The sequence below is a fragment of the Ailuropoda melanoleuca genome, chromosome 1 (genome assembly GCF_002007445.2).
Source record: "Ailuropoda melanoleuca isolate Jingjing chromosome 1, ASM200744v2, whole genome shotgun sequence".
In the NCBI taxonomy this organism is placed as follows: Eukaryota; Metazoa; Chordata; class Mammalia; order Carnivora; family Ursidae; genus Ailuropoda; species Ailuropoda melanoleuca.
The window spans coordinates 3,819,646-3,839,637 of NC_048218.1; the positions used below are offsets into that span (position 1 = coordinate 3,819,646).

The following is a 19,992-nucleotide window of genomic DNA, read 5'->3' on the forward strand; positions in this document are numbered from 1 at the left end:
CGGGCTCTGCGCTCCGGCCGGGGGGCTGCCCTGGCAAGTTGGGGCGAGGCGCGCCGGGTATGCGCCATCACCATGTCCCGCCTGAGCTCGTGGCTGGGTGAGGTCCAGTGGCTGGTCTTGGTGTCGCTCTTCGTCGTGGCCCTGGGCACGGTGGGCCTGTACCTGGCGCAGTGGGCGCTGGCCAGGGCGCGACCCCGGCCCTCGCGGCGGGCTGCGGAGCCTGGCGAGGGCCAGCGCCCCGAGTCCGACGCGCTGCTCGGCTGGATCCTGACGCTGAACAGCTGGAGGAGGCAGTGGCAGGCCGCCTGGGTGACCGCCCTGAATGATGAGGCCAAACGGAAAGGGGTGAGTGTCTGTGAGGGCGGGTCGCGGCTGCGAGGCTGACGGCCCGGGCGCCGGGAGTAAGGGCAGAGCTCTTCCCTGGAGCCTCGCCATGGTCCGGACCGGTGGAAGTGAGCCTTCCCCGCCGCAGAGCGTTCTTGAAAGTTAGGGGAAGGACCCGGGAGAGCAGAGGACCCTTGATGGGGAATCAGGACAAAGCGAGTAGGTGTTATTCACCCATCAGGTGTGCCAGGCCCCGGGCTCCACCGGAGGGACACGCTGGCCTTGGAGGGACTTGTCACAGGAGCCCACGGCCCTTCCTGGGGTCCCAGGTGCGTTCCGGTACCCAGCTGGATACTTACTGCTTTCACACCTGATAGATGATAACTGGGACCCAAATAGGATTCCATCTATAGAAATAATTTTTTTCCAAGAACATATTTCCAAAAGGTTTGCACCCCTTGGCTTGTAGAATTAGTCGCTTTTGTTGAGGGCCGGCCACCTGCCCGACGCTGTCTTGGGGACTTCCAGTACATGTATCTTCTCTTTGGACCCCCACAACTCCTGGGACAGAGGCGTTGTCTACGTTTTGCAGGTGGGGAAACTGAGGCCCAGACAGGTTAGGTGACCTGCCCAAGGTCACACGGCCTGTGGGTGGCAGAGCCGGCATCGAACTCCACTGCGTCCTCCGAGCTCGGGGGCTCACTGCCTCACTCTGCTGCCACACTCTCCTGCGGTTGTGTTTCTTCCACGGTTAATTCCTTGGTGACTTATTTTTACTTTGAAGACATCTTCGTTTCATGGCCAGCTCCTGGCGTCTACAATTTCTGGGCATTCCCTGAGAGGAATTAAGGCCTGGTGTGTTTGGGGAAGTCCCTGGCAGCCTGTGCTCTTTGCCCTTTTTTCACGTTCCTCCACCTGGTTCCTCCACCTGTTCCCGAGGCTCCGTGGAGAAGCCCGTGACCCATTTGCTTTAAAAGTAGTGAATGCTTCACGCCTGGATCCCTCACCCTCCGAAATATTCCCTAGCGGGCCCTCTGCCTGGTCTCTGTGCCATGGCCTTGACTCATAGCCATAGATTTAAAAAACAAAAAGTCTTTGAGTGTAAATGAGTGTAAATTCATCAACTCAAAAGACTGTGTTCTGAACTATTGAAAAAATTAACTATACCTTTTAGATGAAAAAAGCCTTCAAGGTCAGTTGACTCCCATCTGTCTTGATGCCTAGAATCTGTGCACCAGCTGTCCAGAGCTGGACATTTCCTATTCAGGGGAAACACCCCATCTCTCCCCTGACCCCCTCTTTTATGTAGGCTCCACACCCAACATGGGGCTTGAACTCACAACCCTCAGATGAAGAGTCGCATGCTCTACCGACTGAGCCAGCCAGGAGCCCCAGAACCACCCCATCTCTTGTGGGAGACCTAAAACCATGTGACCTCACACATGCAAGCAAACACGGATTCGTTTCCCCAGGAAGCTGCTGTCTTTGACGCCCTGATTCACCTGGGGTCACAGGCCTGGGTTCTGCGGCTGAGTTTACTTTGGGCTGGTGGTGTTGCACAGGTGGGAGCCTTGTCCCAGTTTTCTGCAAAATTTGAACAAGTACAGGCTGAATGATCTGTAGGCTTCACTTCTAACCGTGGGACCCCTGCCTCCTGCACACTGGGGAGAATCATGCCCCGGGGTCGAGCTGAAAACGTGCATGGTCTTCCCATGGTTTTATGAGATTGCAGGTTGGTTGTGATTTTGTTGTCAGGTGGATTGGGTGTGTGTGTGTGTGTGTGTGTGGCGTCCCTCTGCCCTCCCCGATGCCTGAAAGTGTTGCTTGATTTGAAATCAAATGACAGGTTTTGCAGACAGAAAGGATCTGGGTAAGTGACTTGGCATAGCCTGCCCTGTCTCGGGCCACTGCTGTCACTGCACTGGCGGCCTGGGTGAGCTGGTGTGGTGTGAGTGGGTGTCCCAACCCTGGTGCCCAGCCCCGCGGGAGTTTCTCTTTGTCCTCCTCCAGCTCCATTTCCACTGATTCCCACTAATCCCCGATTAGGGTTGACACTCGGAGCCCGCTTCCCTCTGGAAAGCAACAGCTTAGTGGCGCTGGCCCGCCCCTGCCCTGCCCTGGGAGACCACTTCTCAGCCTGTCGCTGGGGGTTGAGAACATGCTGGGTGTAAGTTAACCATGCCCTGCATCTTCCGTGCGGATGGAATTCTCTATGGACGGAGACAGGAGCTCCTCCCCATTTAAGCTCTGCTCCAGCCTTGAATTTTAAGACTGGAAGGGGACCCTAAACTCCTGTACAGAGCCCCTTCCATCTGCTGGAGAGGCTTGTCCCGGCTGACCTAGCTCCCAGGTGGGTGTCAGTGCAGTCTGCCCGCATCTGTTGTCACATTCCGCTTGTGCACAGCAAGTTCAACTTTGAGACCCAGATGCTCCCTTCTTTGAGGCACAACTGGAAAGGGTGAAAGGGCGTGATTGTTTAACCTGCCGTCCTAACAATGGGGCTCGTATCTCCAGGCATCGGAGGGCTGATCCATAACTCGTGGACTCGTCCTTTGACCCTGGGTTACCATTGACTATGGCAGTCAGGCTCCCTGTGTCAGACGGGCCCCTGGGATTCCAGCCCTCACCTCAGAAGAATTTGTAAGCTAGGATGGCGATCTGGGGAGACACGAGGGGAACCCATCGCTGCTGTGCCAGCTGGTCAGGCAGATGTCCGGTGTTCAGGGAGCCCAGGCGAGCTGCCCGGAGAGCTTTGAGAAAATCCGCATGCTCCCCTACCCCCAGTTCAGACTTGGTAGGTTGGCAGGGCGCCGGGAGCATGCCGTGGTTTTCACAGGCTCCCCACCGAGGTGCTCACAGTCCCTCAGCCAGCCACCAGTCAGTCAGGGCCCCTCCCACTCAGCGACATCTCTGCTCTGGTGCACCGAACACTGAATTCCTGTTGACCTGGTGGCCGTTTGTTCACGGAGAACAGAAAGCTCCCAGAGCTGGCTCAGTCATTAGCCTGGAAGCTAATACCCTGCTACTTCTGTGAACATTTATGAAATGCTTTGTGGTGATCACCCGTTACCCCACCGGTTACCCCAGCACCCACCTGGGAGGCTCTGGAAGCCAGGGTGTGTATGGACAGGCAGCCCCTCCCCAGGCTGACGCTGCTGGGCCACACAGTAGGAGCAGTGGCTGCAGAGCGAGGGCTGTGTCCTGTGGCTGGTGTTCTGGACTCGTTTAGAAACGGCCAGCTTGGCTGAGGCTCCGAGTTAGGGGGTCACCAAAGCTATGTGTTGCTTTAGTCATTTGCCCGAGGATTTTTTCAGGGGAATGTTCTCAATGCAAACGACCAAGACTGCGGGACCATTTGTGGTCTTTGTAAAAAAAAAAAACAAACAAAAAAACCCCCAAAAAACCCAAACCACTGTGTGAACTTAAAACGTGTTATTAATAGCTCTGACTTGTATATGAGCTTTGACATTTAAAAAAGTAAACACAGCGACAAGACTTGACAGTTTTCTTATTTTACAACGAGCTTTGAGTGGCACTCACAAAAATCTAAACTCCTTGAGCAGCGTCCGTGGCCACAATAAGGGAGGTCCGTTGGTAAGAAAGTGAAGGTGACTTTGGGTCAGGGCCGTGGATCTGCCCCGCCCCCTAACCGATTGCCTTGCTGCTGCTCAAACATTCAGGGTTTTCTCCCTTGTGGGGCCTTCCCATAGGTCATTCCTTTAGTCTTGAACACCTAATTAACCTTCCTCCTTCTTTGACTTCTGGTCTCAGCGCAGAGGTCCCCGATCCTCCCATCCGAGAGGATGCTGTCCCAGCCCCACCCAGGCCACCTGCCCTGCCCCGGCACTTTGTGTCCCCATCAGCTCCTGGGATCATGGGCCAGCTCAGAGCCCTGTCTGTCCGGGAGCGGCCGCCTGGGTGCCCCGCACAAGACTGGCTCGGAGCAGGTGGCGGCCAGGGGATGAAATACAGGCCCTGGTAGGATCTTGTCAGCGGACGGGGAGGAATGGTGGCGATGTGCATCACCCCGTCTGGACACAGGCCTTCCCTGCTTGGCATCCGGCCAAGCCTGGGCAAGACAAGCTGTTTAATGTGCTTTGTTTTTCACTTCTGAAGAATCAACAGTCAAGGAGGCTCACTGATGACTTTGCAAATTGCCAGTATGAAAGCCGGGACTAGGCGCCAGTTCTGGCTGTTCTTTGCCCTCACCCATTCTCCCAAAGAGACAGGAATTGAGGGGAAGGAAGAGTGGGTGTAGTGTTAACGTCAACTAAAATGCAGCCAAAGCTAACTTCCATTCCCATCGGCCAGGTCGCGGGCTGCTGAGGAGGGAGGGGACTTCTTGAGCAGCCTGGAAGAGCGCTGTATGCGCTGCTGAGGCTGGGAGGCAGCTCTGGGGCTGTGTGACCTTGGGCAAGCCCTGACCTCTCTGTGCTTCATCGGTAGAAGAGGATGACTTTGGGTTCAGTCTGGAAAATAGAATCCGCTGTGAGCGGGATGAGGTCTGTGTGAGGTATTTAGCAAATAGCCAATCAAGGTGGGCTGTTTTCTGTAGTCTCCCTTAAAAAAAAAAAAAAACTTAAAAAAAAAAACTTTTTATTTTTTACTGCTTGTAGATACATAGAAAAGTTGCAAAAAATAATTCAGTTTCCATACGTCCCTCACCCAGCCTTACATAACCACAGTGCAACATCAGACCCGAGAAATTAACATTGGCACAATGTTACCATAATGCCTAGTGCGGTGATATTAACAATGTGAGGGATAAGAAATTAACAGTGGCACAAAGCCTTTGAACTGAAGGCCTGACTTGAATGTCACCTAGTCGACCAGACCAGTATCCTTTTATCATTTCAGGATCCCATCAGGCCCCACAGGGCACTGACCTGCAGCTTCTCCCAGTCTTACAAAGTCTATAATAGTTCCCTAGTCTTTCCTTGTTTCCCATGACCTCGACAGCTCGGAAGAGGACTGATTGTTATTTTGCCAAATGTCCCTCAGTTTGGTGTTTTCACAGGCGTGGACTGAGGTTAGACAAACCACAGAAGTGCTGTGCCCTTATTAATATCCTGCACCTTGGGCTTGGCGACATCAGAGTATTTACGGCTGGGGCATTGGCCTCGATCCCTTGGTGAGGGCTGTTTCTGCTGGGTTTTCTTCCTTACACCTTGTGTCTCTCCTCTTGTCATCCCCTTGGAGGTGAGCAGCTATCTTGGGGAGCTACTTTGAGACTGTTACAAATCCTATTACTCGTCAACCTTGTGCTCACTGATTCTGGCATCCAGCCTGTATCTGGTCTGCTCGATGATGGTTCTCTGTGTCCTTCTCTCCTTCTACATGGATTCATTGCAATTCTCCTGTGAGAAAGAGCTACCACGTCTCCATGCCCTCGACTCACATCCACGTGGACTCACGGATGTTTAGTTCATTCCGAGGCTTATAATCCTTCGCCAGGGCTGCTTGCTTGGTTGTGGAATTGCTCTCATGTCGGCCACTAGGGCTCTTTCACGGTAGCCTCTTGTGTTCTGCCATCAAGATGCATAAATATATATCAATTTAACACTTCCCTTCTTCATGATCCCACAATATGTTTATTCTAGACTCACCGTGCGTTTTTTACTTCCCGCTCTCCCAGCCCCGGGTCCAGTCAACTTCTTCAGGCGGTGCTGGTGCCGTTTATGGGAGAAGAGTTTAGAAACCGAGGTCTGGGCATCAGATGTGCTCGATACTGCTGGGCTCTCCCGGCTTCTAGATTCTTCCAGTGGACAGCGCTAGGAGGTGTGGCTGTGTTTGCCAGCACACTCACAGCTCGTGTCTGTTGTTCTGTGCCTTTCTGTCTGTCTGGAGGCTGATAGCTCAGATTCCACTCAACAACAGAGTTCCATTTACTCTCCTTTCCTCATTTGTATCCTCCCTCTCCGAGAGGCAGGCGTCTGGCCCTTCCTGTCTCTGACATACTGACTTATTTGGTCAGTTCTAGCAGACACGTAAGGCAGTTTCTCCATTGCTAACCTGCTCCCCTGTGAGAGACACACTTACGGACCAGGTTACGTGTGTACACAGTCGGGATGTCATCATCCAGAGTTTCTGAGGTTACATCTGTGTTTTCCCACCTCTTCAGGGGCTGATGGCATTCATGGGTAATGCGGTTAGGTTCATTCGTTTGTATTTCTTCCGGGGTTCCTCCCACATCCTGATTTTTAAAAAAAAATCCATTTTTTTTACCCAGTGATTTGGGATGCCTCATTGGTCGTGCACACAGTTTCTCCGTGCATTTGGGTGTGCGGTGGACACGCTGTTCTTGGCCACTGGGCCGTTGGCGTGTCCGTGCACCTGCACAGTTGGACTTACGGAAGTTCTGCTGTGGGTTTTCACGTCGGGTCGGGCTAGTTCTCCTTGTGCTTTCCTTTTCTCGGTGTCTTCCTGGCGACTCCTGCCCGTTGCTTTTCCTCCTGGACGTCAAGTCCTGCTCTAGTCTAAGTGAGGTAACGTCCGTGCATGGACAGAGTGTGAGAGGTGCAGCAGTGTGGGCTTGTGTCCCGCCTGCACACTGGCCTTCCTGCAGCCCAAGGACCGGCCTGTTTGGAAGGGCAGGGGATCCTCTGGGTCTTTATTTTAACTCAATATTTCATTTCCTTTGGGCACCCGCCCCTTGACATTCAATTTCCCAGCAGAATCCTTTCCGGGTTTTAATCTAGAAGGTGTTGGAGGGAGGAGAGTATAGAGGGCATCCGCTGATACGAGGGGCCCAGAGTGCTGCTTCCCCAGGTGGTGCAGGTGGCCACGACCACCCCTGCCCAGCACCAGGCGCTCTCAGCCAGCCTGCCGGCCCACGACCCGTTCCCTCCCTGCCCCTGGCCAGCTGCTCCCACTGCTCCAGCCGGGAGAATGTCTGCCGAGCAGCCCGAACGAACGAACGGTGACTTCGTCACTCTTGAGAAGTGGATGTAATTCTCCCCTGATGAGTTTTAGGGGGTGAGACAGATGTCACTAAAGCAGGGAGCAGTTCAACACGTGTAAGTGAGAATGTTTTGGGTCTTTTAGGTTCCCTCTTGGTCATCGGGAATTCTTAAGAAATAGCTCCACGATAACTTCTCGGCTTGTTCATTTGCACCGTGCTTGCCAGAAGAGCTTTGGTGCCATTTTGTACCATTTTATTCTCCTGCCCTTGATCGTGCCTTGTAGTTGCAAACAGCTGGCCACAATGGAGAGTCTCTGACATAGATGACATATGGTGGGAAGTTGGGAGGTTGACTATATGTTTTCACCACCCAATCAGAACTTAGGAGTTGGCGATGCACTTTGTAGAGCATATCAGAAAGGGTTTCACTCCAGGGTGGTGTTGTCGGTGTAAGCCTTTGGCCTCCCGCAAGAACTTACTTTTAAAAAGACCAAGACTGGGGGGGGGGTTGACTACCCCAGCCCTGATTTCTTCTTTTATAAAACATGAGTCTCGTTGCCTTGTGGTCCTGATACTGTAATTGCACATCTCTCATTTGGAGATCTTTAGTTGCAAGAACCAAAATGGACATGGGCTGACACGCCCCGGAGGGGTTTACTCGCAGGGTGCGATAGGGTGCACAGAGCCAAAGACGGAGTCGAACCGGAAGACCTTGGGCGGCAGGAGCCCGGCAGCCCCAGAGGTCTGTGAGGCAGGAGCTCAGGAACCCACTGCTTGGGGACAGCCAGCCAGCTGGTTCATTTTTAGCCAAGGAATCTCAAATCCCAGGGACAGGTGGCTGGCCCCTGGGGATTCCTGTCCACTTACCACTTGGGTGGCGGGAGAGGAAGGAGGTGACCACATGGAGCAGGGTGAGGTGATTCTCTAAAACCAGAGAGAGCTGGCTTTTGCGGAAGAAGCAGAGGGCAGAGCCCTTGACCCTGCTGTGCTTGGCCACATAACGTCCTAGACCTGCAGAGCCACGCCCAGCACCCTGCCCCCTGTGAACTCGAGTGTCCACAACCCCCTTTGCCATCTTTACTGTGCATCTCTGGTTTTGTTGTTTGTTTCTTGCTTCCCGTCCCCCTCTGGTAACCAAACCCAGCCCCGAGCACGTTATGTTGTGAGCGGGTTCTCGGGCACGTGGACTTCACAACATTTGAGCCCGGCTGCTGCTGGAAGCACAGGTTTAACTGAAAGGGCTCAGATAACCTGTTCCCAGGTTTGCAGAGCTTTATCCCCAGGACATGACCATTACAGAGAGCCGCCCCATGCTGATGGCCCTCATCGTGCCTCTCCTTCTGTTCCAGGGCCCGCTTCTCCTGTCCTTCGAGGAGGACCCGCTGCGGCAGCCCCTGGAACTGGCGGTGCAGCGAGTCTCCAGCGTGGCCAGGTCCGCCCAGGAGAAGGTGAGCTGGGGCGCGGGCGCCCGACGCGGATCTTTCCCGACTGGAGTAACGAATTTAAAGCTCAGGTGGGGGAGGGTATTCTGTTTTAGGATTATTGAAAATGTGGACACCTTAAAAACCTAAAAAAAAAAAAAATTAAGTGTGGTCTATCAACGATGGGCGGATAAATAAAACCTGGTAGGTCTACACAATGGAATAGTGTTTAGCTTGAAAAGGAGGCGAGTCTGGCACGTGCCCCGTGCATGGGCCTTGAAGACACAGCGCTGTGTGGAAGAGGCTAGTCACAGAAGGCACGTCTTGTGGGGCTTCATTTATGTGACCTACCCAGGATGGCTACATCGATTGAGACAGGAAGAAGATTCGGGGTCACCGGGCACTGGGGGGAGGGAAGTGCAGAGTGACTGCCCGTGCGCAGGGTCTCTCTGGGGGGTGATGATAATGTTCTCAAAGTGGTGGTGATGGTCATACAACTCTCTGAAATATGGTAAAAAACATTGACTGGGGGCACCTGGGTGTTCAGTCTATCAAGTGTCTGACGCTTGATTTCGGCTCAGGTCATGATCTCAGGGTCCTGGGATCGAGCTCTGCGTCGGGCTCCCTGCTCAGTGTGGAACCTGCTTGAGATCCTCTCTCTCCCTCTGCTCGTACGCGCTTNAAGAAGATTCGGGGTCACCGGGCACTGGGGGGAGGGAAGTGCAGAGTGACTGCCCGTGCGCAGGGTCTCTCTGGGGGGTGATGATAATGTTCTCAAAGTGGTGGTGATGGTCATACAACTCTCTGAAATATGGTAAAAAACATTGACTGGGGGCACCTGGGTGTTCAGTCTATCAAGTGTCTGACGCTTGATTTCGGCTCAGGTCATGATCTCAGGGTCCTGGGATCGAGCTCTGCGTCGGGCTCCCTGCTCAGTGTGGAACCTGCTTGAGATCCTCTCTCTCCCTCTGCTCGTACGCGCTTTCTCTCTCTCAAATAAAAAGATAAATCTTAAAGAAAAAACCATTAAATTATACAGTTTAAATGGGCAAATTAAATGATATGTGAATTATCTCAATAAAATGCACATATTTGTGTGTGTGTGTATATATATACAACACCTAGATTTTTTTTAAAGATTTTTTTTTTGAGAGAGAGAAAACGAGCAGGGAGAAGGGGCGGGGGGAGAGGGAGAAGCAGGTTCCCCCNTACAGTTTAAATGGGCAAATTAAATGATATGTGAATTATCTCAATAAAATGCACATATTTGTGTGTGTGTGTGTATATATATACAACACTTAGATTTTTTTTAAAGATTTTTTTTTTGAGAGAGAGAGAGAAAACGAGCAGGGGGAAGGGGCTGGGGGAGAGGGAGAAGCAGGTTCCCCCCTGAGCAGGGAGCCCAATGTGGGGCTCGATCCCAGGACCCTGGGATCATGACCTGAGCCGAAGGCAGACGCTTCACTGACTGAGCCACCCAGGTGCCCCTGACCCCTAGATTTGAACCATCTCGACACTGTATCGAACTCATTTTACAGTCCGTGGTTTTTCACAGGCTGAAATTACTCATTAGACTGGTCAAGTACTATAAATAATTTAAAAGATTTTTTTTAATGAAAAGTATCTGTGAAAACTCCTAAGAAACTTCCTGTGAAATACAAAGCTTGCCCTTGTATCTCTCTAATGGTGCTGTTTAGCAGACAGGACACCTGCGTGAGCCCCGCTGGAGAAGGAGAGCACTCCAGCCCCGGGACGCCACCCCTCCGCTTCTGCTCCCCGTCCCCACTGGCGTCGCCTTTGCCGCTCCGGTTCCTTCACTTTAACTACAGCTCAGGGCTGTGGAGGGACCAGGGCTTCTGTCTTTATCGTCTGCGGATGGACGGTGGAGCGGTTTTCTCTTTCCCAGCAGCACAGCAAGGTGCTTACTCTCCCCGCCTCCCCGGGCACGCACAGTAGATCGGAACGTGGGGCTGCCAGGCTGCAGCTGTGCCAGCTACAGAGTGACCAGCTGTTCCGGAATGGGGCCGCAGAGCACTGCTCCCTGCCCCCTGGGCCCCGGCAACCTAGGGGGCCTCTCCTTCCCCACCCCCTTGCCAATACTGGAGTCACGTGCTCTATGATCCCTGTAACGAGTGTGGGGAAGTCTCTGGAAGGCACTGGGGTATGAGAGGAAATTGGCTACCCTAGCGCAGGGTGCCGAGACCAGCATGGTGCGTTCGGGCTGGAAGGGGCTAGACCAGCAGGTGGCCCAGTGCTTTTATGAAACTGGGGTCTGAGGGCCGTTGGCTCTCCCCCTCTCACGTGGGAAGTGCGTCTGGGTGCGGCGAACACCCTCTGTTATTGACTGATCGGGACCGAGTCCCGTTGTGGCGGGCACTTGCTGCTTGGTGCTGTTCGGGGTTCTCTGACGATTTAGGAGGCCCAGAGCGTCGGGGGCTGGCTCGGAGGTGCAGAGCCGGGAGCCGAGAGGTGGGCCTGGCAATCGGCCATTTCTAAAGGTCTTGGTGTTTAGTGCCAGAAAAGCCACTTAGAAAGGGGCTGGTGACACTGTGTTTATTTGAAGACAGTTACAGAAACGGTGCGTGCTCGTTGAAAGGTTCAAAACAACACGGCCGTCCGCCCCCTCGCCCCCCGCACTGAGCCTCCGTCCTCTGCTCCCCCGGGAGGGGCCCCGCAGTGTGTTCTCGGAAGCCTCTTACGTCCCGCAGACAAATGGCACAGTGCACACGGGTCTTGTTTCATTTCACGAGTTTCTTCAGAGTTCTTGACTTTTATGTTTTCTTGGCCGAATGAGGAAATGGGAGCTTGTCATTGCCTGGTCATGGCTGCGGCTAGTGCTGTCCTGGGGCGAGCTGGCGCCCGTCGGGTGTCAGTCCCCCGGCCCCCCGTGTGGTGTGGGAGAGTGAGTCCCGGGGTGGGGGGGACACTGAGTGCCACTGTCGCTTACCAGCTGTGGCCTGCGCACAGCCACCACCGGGGGCCCCCCGTTGGGATCCTCCTGGCTCCCGGGAAGTTGGGTGTAGGACACCCCCAAGTTCATGGGTCCCATGCACTGCCTTCTCCACTCACGGTCGGGTGTCCTGGCTGAGCACGGCTCGTTTGAAGGTGCCGTTTTGTGAAGGGATGAGGCCAGGTAATCACAGTTTGTCCTGCAATGTGTCCCCGGAGTGGGGGTTCTTAACGCCTGCGCATCAGAGGAAGGTGGGCACGCGCCATGGCCCCTCATGTCTTGGAACGGCTGCATCGGGCATGAGGCTCCCAGCAAACGAGTCCTCCTTTTGGGATCTAAGCCCCCCTGCCACCTGGCTTTCAGACATATTGAGCCCTCTGTCAACTCCGTCGTGTTTTCCTGTGCCCCACGGAGCTCTCGAGGAGGGAAGTCCACAACGGCCCTTGGGGCCCACAAACAAAGGTTGTAAAGAAACACAGAAGCGTGGTTTCAAGGACGTCACCTCCCCTTCCTCAGCTTGCTCCATACGATCAGCCTGTGTCTTTCTCGTGTCCCTGACTCAGCCCGGACAAGGGACGTGCGGATGGCGCTTGAGCTAGTGACAGGGACACGTCTGGCCTGGACCACGGGGGTTGAGTACGTAGTCACGTCTGTGGTCATCTAGATGGGACTGGGGATCCTGGTCTCTCCCTGGGAGCACCTTCCTGACTCATGTTTGGTCTGAGTCTCTCTGCGGGCTGCGGGGGAACAGAACCAGGCCTGCCCTGCCCTCCAGGTGCCTTGTACTTGACTTTCTCCTGCCACCCCTGAGGACCGCCGTGTGCCCCAGTCGCCTTGGCAAACAGCTGGTCCCTCAGCAGCTCCCCAGCCCCACGTCCTTCGCGGAAAGTGAGGTCCTGTGTAGCCTGGGGCACCATGAGGTGCCTTGCAGAGCCCACGATGGGGGCCGGCCGCACGGCCCGCCCAGCCCTGGCTCCGTAGGAGCACCGCGGACTTGGGGCGCTCTGACCCCAGCAGTGTGGGCTTTTTATTCTGTGAGAAGAAACTCTCTGGACACCCGCTGGGTCTTCAGTAACTCCATTCTGCTCTGTCACTGACCCCCTACAGTCAGCACGGGCCCCACAGGCTAAGGGCAGAGCCCCACACGACCGCCCCCTTCAGATGCCAATCCCAACGCTGGGCCACCTGGACTTTGGACCCACCGGCTGTAAAGTCAGGGGGTTCCCACCCCTCCAGGTTTGCTAATTTGCTAGAACAACTCATGGAATTCAGGAAAACGGTTTACTTCCTATTACTGGTTCATGATACAGGAAACAAGTCAAGAACAGCCAGATGGGAGAAATTCGTAGGGCAGGTGAGGGGAGGAGCGCTGAGATTCAGGCCGTCTCTGGGCACGCCACTGTCCCAGCCCAGAAGCTCTCAGAGCTCCATTGTTTAGAGGTTTCTTACTCAAGCACGATTGAGTCAATCACTGGCCTTTGGCGGTTGAGCTCGTCTCTAGCCCCTTTCCCCTCCCTGCAGGCCAGGGGTGGGGCTGAGAGTTTCAATGCCCTGATCACGGTGGGTGCTGGGGGGAACCAGTCCCCAGCCACCAGTCATCTCCTTCGCACACAAAACACTCTTATCGTTTGGGAGAGCCAGTGGAGCCAGGAGCCCCGAGCCCTGGGGACAAAGCCCAAATCTTTATCGGAAGCAGCAACCCTGAAGGTGTTGTGGCTGTGGGTTTTCCTACAGGGAGCCCGTGCTTGCCTGGCGGGCCATCTTCTCGGGTGGGGACCAGAGGCCTCCCTGTCACTTGGCTTCGCTGTATGCGGGCATGGCTGGCGGAGGCGGGAGGCAGGCCCCGGGCATGACCAGCGGGGCACTGCGGGCATGGCTGGCGGAGGCGGGAGGCAGGCCCCGGGCATGACCAGCGGGGCACTCTGCACCATGCCATCCCCTTTACGCTTCTCCCCAGGGGCCCCTTTGCCTTCGCTTCCAGTCCCAACATGCTCTGAATTTCTCCCAGCCTGTAATTACCGTCTTACACAAGAGCAGCGAGTTTCTGCCTACGCTCTCTCCGCATGTCCTGGGAGAGGTTTGCTCCAGAATGTTTGACCCAGAAAAGGCAAACCTTCATTTCTACATTGTACGCGGCCTGCGAGCCAGCTCTTGCTCTGCCGGATGTCACAACAGCCTTTCCACGGCACGTCCGTGGGTTCAGAAATTCCACGCTCGATACCATGGAGGTGAGAGGTCTGCAAGGGCCAGGTGGAGACTCATGCAGTCTGAATCAGGGTCTGGGAGTTGTGCTGGGAAGGCACGCAGTGAGAAGGCCATGCATTTCCTTTAGGGAGCATGGTGTGTTTCTTTGGACACAGCGTTTATTCAGAAAGCTGGCTGCTGAAAACAGGGGACCCCTTGGCCCTGGAAGCCATCTTTGGAGACGGGGAGTGATGTTGGCTTTTTTGGTGTGAGGCCAGGTGTCCTGTGAAAAGCAGTAATTATCTCCGTCTGCAGTGCCATTCGTAAATAAATAGAGGCTTCTAATGGTATAATGATCATCTGTAGGTTACAGTTTTAAATAGATGTAATAACCCACCGAGCACGGAGAAAGGCCCAGCTTGGAAGCCGGGGAGACACTGGCTGGATCTGGGCATGTTTGGGCACTTCCTTCTGCCTCTGAGCTGGAGGTTGGGTGTCTGCGAAGGGCACATCCCTCCCTCGCAGGGCTGTGGGGAGAACCAGGGCCAGCCTGCGCCTTGGCTCCCGATGCTATCAAGTGTGAGCAGCCCCGGCCCCGTCTCTTCTCGTCAGTACTCACCAGACTCCTCTGCCACAAGTATCACGCCCATCGTGCGGAGGAAGAAACTGAGGCCAACAGAGGCTGAGTCACTTGGCCAAGGTGGCTAAGAGCTATGCAGTAATAGAGGCCGGAGTCGAAGCCAGTCAGCCTCCAGAGACAAGCTGAGCCCTGGCACGCCATCGTCAGTGCCGTGGCTCCTCTTCTCATGTCTGGGTCCTTCTATCACCTGTGCTCCCACCCCCACCCAACTGCGGAAGAGACAACGGAGAAGAGGGACGCGCACAAGAGGCCCGAACCCACCTTTGCTTCTGCAAAACTGCAGCGACAAACAGAACTTGGACAATTGCATGGACTCTTCCCCAGAATCTTGTTCCGTGCTGCATGTCGGGGAACCGCACGGCTGACACTGGCTGTGTCGTGTTCCATGTGTAACTAAGGCTGGGACATGTTTGCCTACAGAAATACACTGTGAGAGCAGCTGGGGTCTCCCGCACTCTCTCCAGACCTCAGTGAGCCCCCTTGGCTTGCAGGAGTGGCCTGATTCCGGGTTGTCCATGTTTGTCTCTCTAGTTGCAAATAGGGAGTGTGGTTGATTTGTTTTTTCCTTTGCATGACTTGAAATTCCAGGTATCCCATTAGCCTGGTATTTATGCTAAAATGCTAACCGGTTGTGAAATTGTTTTGTCTTGGGGTCTTTCCAAAGGCAGCTATGGAGATTTCTTATTGGAGTCCCCGCTCTCTGAGACCCAGTGTGGATGCCACCCCAGGATGGGAGCCGTGCCTCCCTGGAGCTCCACCTGTTTGGGTTACTGTACTGAATTCCGGGCTGAGTCAGCTGTGGGGTGCAGTCTGACTTTGCCTGGAGAAGACAGGGCGAAGGACCCACAGACAAGCTGAAGGTTTGTTTGTGTGTTGGACTGCCGAGCGGTAACATTCGGGGTAGGTGTGACAGAGTGACCTGGCCCCATGCGGGGAGCACTAACTGCCAGTCTGGAAAAGACCCAATTCCCTCCTGCCTTCAGTTTAAAGGAAATGTCTTGTAGGTGTCTTTTCATACCTAGGGTTGATGAAAGAGAATGGCATGTTCACAAACAGACTTCTGAGCCAGGGAATGCCCACAGTAAGCCGCATCCCTTAGTAACCATAACTCTTGGGAGCGCGATATTACTGGACGGCCTTATTGCTCATTTGAAAGTGTCCCAACAAGAGGAGGGCTGGGGAGTGTTGCCGGGGTGGGATGTGGGAGCCCGTGTGGTCCACGGCACACCTCTCAGTACCATAATGTAGAGCATCGACCCAGCATTCCTTGGGTTGGGCTGCCATCTTGTTTCCAGCATTTTTCCACTTTCCCTGGGAAAACAGGATTAACTTCATAGATGTTTTGATCATATTTAGCTGTACTGGATTTTACCTTTTGAGTCTCAGGGCTCAGTCGGTTAAGATTTTGACTCTTGGTTTTAGCTCAGGCCATGATCTCAGGGTTATGAGATTGAGCCCCACATCAGGCTCTGTGGTCATCACAGAGTCTGCTTGAGAGTCTCTCTCTCTCTCTCCCTCTGCCCTTCCCCCTGCTCACACTCTCTAAATAAATGAACAAATTAATAAATAAAATCTTTAAAAAAAATTTTGAGTCTCTATTCCAGAGTAGAAATGATTGTTTATGTCAGCTTGGTTCTGTCTTCAAGAACATTTACAGAAGTGAGTCTAGACAGCAGTGCTGGGAGCTCTGGATGATTAGTGAAGGGCTTTACCTTCCCTTTCATTTTGGAGTTCTTTCCTCAGGATGTTATAAAGCATGATTACAGGGAGAAAGATTCAGTGACATCAACCCTTTAAATGCGTTTTCATGGTTGTGTTCCTAGTTCTTTTGGGGACAGAAGTAATTAAATTATTTCCAGGTCTCTAGAGTGTCCCAAGAGAAGCAGTTGCTGAGGCAGCTGTATAAGAAGCTTACCTGAAGAGGAACGTGGAAGAGTACAGTGAGAGTCGAAGACATTATAGGCCTTTCTCTAGCAAGCGTAAGCAAAACTCAGGACTACCTAGGCCTGGCGTTCTTTGGCCCCAACTCTAAACAAAGGAATACAGTTTCCAGATAAGACCTATTCGCATAGGTATGTGACTATTTGAGCTTCTTCTTGAAGCTGGAGAGAGCACAGAAAAGTGAATGATGGCCCCCACTCTGTTCTGTCTGCGCAGGTTTCGGTGACGGTGACGTGTGCTTATCTTCACATTCCCATGACGCTTCCCTCCTGGCCTTCTCTCTTGATCCGTGGGAGTGGACCAGGTCTCCACCTTGGGGACCCTCAGTCCATGAAGTCCAACCTCCATAAACGCTCTCTTCTGTAGAGAGGAGGGGGGTTTATCTGGAATACACAGTTCAGCTTTCTGTTAGCGCAATTTTGAAAATGGTTTATGTAACTGGGGAGTTGTCTGCTCGCTTTGGAAAACTAACACAAGCATAAAGCAGGTGGGCTTATGGCTGGCTGTTTTCACAGGAGCCCCTTATGCCCCAGATGTTGGCGTCATGGAGTTCTGCTTTGGGGCCAGAGGTTCACGTCTGTTCTCAGAGACATACTCAGTCCCATTGCAGATATTAGATATTGTTTCTACTTAACTTTAAAAATCCGGTATCAGTATCAAAGCCCCTCAGCGGGAAGCCGGAGCACTGAAGATTAAATTGCTCTATTTAAACAGCTCGGTATGATTGGGAAGCTCTGAGGAGCTAGCTTGAAAACCTCAGGAGGGGACCTCAAAAATGCAGGTGTGTGTGGGACCGGGGGGGGGGGGCTCTACTGTTCATCGGATTTAGGCAGATTTCAGCCTCGGACATTCAGGCCCCTTGGGAAGGCCGACTAGCTGGAAGGGGCCCCCACCCTCTGCTCCTCCGAGAGGGGTCCCCTGTGTGGTGGTGAAGGCTTGCCCCCGTTCACCGGGGTAGAGAGAATTTAATCCCCCTTGTGGATAACACCTTAATGCAACTGAAAGAAGATTATTTATTTGTAAAGCCTTTGCATTTTGTTCTTGTCCATTTGACAAATGAAGCATTATTATCCCCAGGGTGGCAGGCGTGGCGGGCTGGCCAGGACGAGGATTGGTCCCATCATGGTCCCTCAGCAGGGCTCACAGCCATAGCGCTAGCAGTGTTTGGTCAGGCCGAGCCGTAACGTGGGGGCAGCCTCGGACAGCTGCTGTAACCCCCTTTTCCCTCGGAGTGCTGCAGCGAGGCCCAGGAACGGTTTGTCTGTGTGACAGGTTTCCTGCAGGGGGTCAGGACCACTAGGGCCAGGAAGACCCGCCCGCGGGTCTCGGTGAGAGGACATTGGGACCCACAGACGCTCTGTCTTTAGTACTCCTACTTACTTTCTTGATGTGACTTGAATAGGAATTGTGACCATCGGAGTCTTGTGTTCTAGATGTTTTAAAGTCTTTTAAGTCTAAATCTGCTTGTTTATGTATTTGCTCTCAATCATGTGCTTAGGCCAGCTACATACCCAGGGACGGGTAGGGGAATGCTTTGTAGAACTGGATACAAAGGAGAACCCACTCCTTGTTCCAGGCGCTGATGAAGCCTTGGGATTTTATTGCTAAAATTCTAATTAGCTTAGTAGAGAAGGTTCTAGAGACCTAACAGGAGTCAAGCAGTCATCCTCGGGTGTTTTACTCAGAGCGGCATGAGGCCCAGGCCGTCGCGACAAGGACACAAATGTTCTCCGTGTCATGTCATTTGTGTTTGTAACTCATCCGGCACGAAAGAATGTTCCTCCAAAAAGGATTGTTTATAGAGCATTTATTTTTAAAATGAATAGACGACATTTCTTATACAAACATTTTTTTGTTCCAACCTTTTGTGAACTCGGCAGAGGCAATAACACGGTGGAGATGTGTAAACTCACGCACATAGCTCAAGTTCCTAGTGCGACCTTGCCAGGACGGGGGGACGGTGTGGGGCGGCGTCTGTCAGCATCGGGAGCAGGTGACGCTTTCCTTTCTCATTCTGTGCCGTCGAGCCTTCCACGGTGGATGTTGGGGACAGACCCTGGGGGTGGGTGCTGGGGGAGCCACAGCGTCCGGGTCAGGTCTCCTTGGGAGGGCAGATGGGCGGGGGGGCGGAGAGGCTCTGGACGCGGGTCCTTGGGGGTGGGGAGGAAGGAATTAGCTGGGGATGAGAAAGAAGAAGGGGGCAGATGTCCTAGCCTGAACTTCTTGGGGAAACAGCAGGCCGGATAAAGGAACTATTTGGATAATCTTTCCACTTGATATTTTATTTTAGATTCTGATAAATCCACCAGAGAATTGAAGAATTTTCTTTTCCTTCCCAAGTGACAGCCGGCAGTGTTCCCATGGGAAGGTGGGGGTCCCTCCTGCTTTACGCTCCGCCTCCTGGTGACTTGGCTCTGGCCTGGCACACTGGCCACCTGCCGGGCGCCCCCCGCAGTACCCCTCCTCCCAGCCGGTGTGCACCTGGCACCTGGCTCCTTGTCATCCCCGGGGACTTGCTTGACATTCTGCCAGGGCAGGGGTGACCCCTCATTCTAGAAGATCCTCTCCTATGGAGGGAGTCTGTGGCAGAAACTTGATATTTCTCTGTTCGGTAAGCACTCTCTCTAAAATGCTTTGTGATTTTTATTGGGGATGTGGTCTGGTTTGTTCCTGGTGTAATTACTTGACTTTGTCCTATAGGTTCTTGAACGAACTCACTTTATAATGCTATTTTTGTTAAGGTTGTATAATTTCCTAAATGTTTAATATTTTATATGTTCTTTGAATTATCCCCACGGCTTTGAAAACCACAATAGATTGAAAATTATCTAGATAGAAACAATTTATGGTGTTCCAAGTATATTTTTAAGTTTTTTGCTTATAAAATCTATCACTTGTTTTCTTTCTAAGGCTCATTTTTAGAGAGAGGAGTTGGGTAATGGCTTTTACTCCATATGAATGTGGAAATGTCTGGGGAATTTTAAATCAGCTGGTGTGGAGAAACAGAACACAGTATCCAGGAAAAGCTTTTTATGTGGAAAGAATATAGCGACTAGATTCGGGCAAAACAGAGTTTAGCTCTTGAGAAATGCATCAGGAAGAGAAGATTTGGAGTGTTGTTTCCAGTCTTCAAACTATTCCATAACAGAAAAGATGCGAATCTGGGTATTTACCAAGTTGGGAACTCTGACGTCTTGTCCTTGCTAACCTTTCAGGTCCTGATTATTTTATTCAATGAAAGAAAAGGGTATTTGGAACGAATTCTCCTTTCTGTCCTATCTTGTGCCTCCTCCAGGTCGTGTCTTGTCACGTGGTAGGCGAGGCCATTCAGTTCCTGGTCCGCGTGGGGCCCGCGTCCCCCGAAGACACGGGGCACCAGCTGTATGGTGCGCGGCTCTCCCCAGTTCATTTACAGGTGAGTTTGGGTAGATCGAGTGGGTCATGGGAAGACAGTGCTCGTAACCTATAGGGTAAGCCTGGTGCGAGCGCGGGGCCATGATTTCCCATGTTTTTATTAATCCTTTATTTCATAATTTTCCGACTGTAACCCTCTATATTATATTGTAGCTTAGGAAATGCGGTGTGTTATGTATATGCACATACTGTATACACGTGTGCATCCACACTGACT

The 19,992-nt window shown here is 53.0% G+C and overlaps 1 protein-coding gene across 1 annotated transcript in view; it reads left to right on the top strand.

The window, feature by feature from the left end:
- Positions 1-3: 3 nt before the first annotated feature.
- Positions 4-19,992, top strand: part of C2CD2 (C2 calcium dependent domain containing 2) — a gene marked incomplete at its 5' end in the record, with an annotated part of 56,567 nt that continues 36,578 nt past the window's right edge. Inside the window, 3 exons of the mRNA XM_034653758.1 lie at positions 4-345; positions 8,575-8,673; positions 19,657-19,776. Of these exons, the coding sequence (XP_034509649.1) occupies positions 4-345; positions 8,575-8,673; positions 19,657-19,776 (561 nt within the window). The remainder of the gene's footprint in view (positions 346-8,574; positions 8,674-19,656; positions 19,777-19,992) is intronic.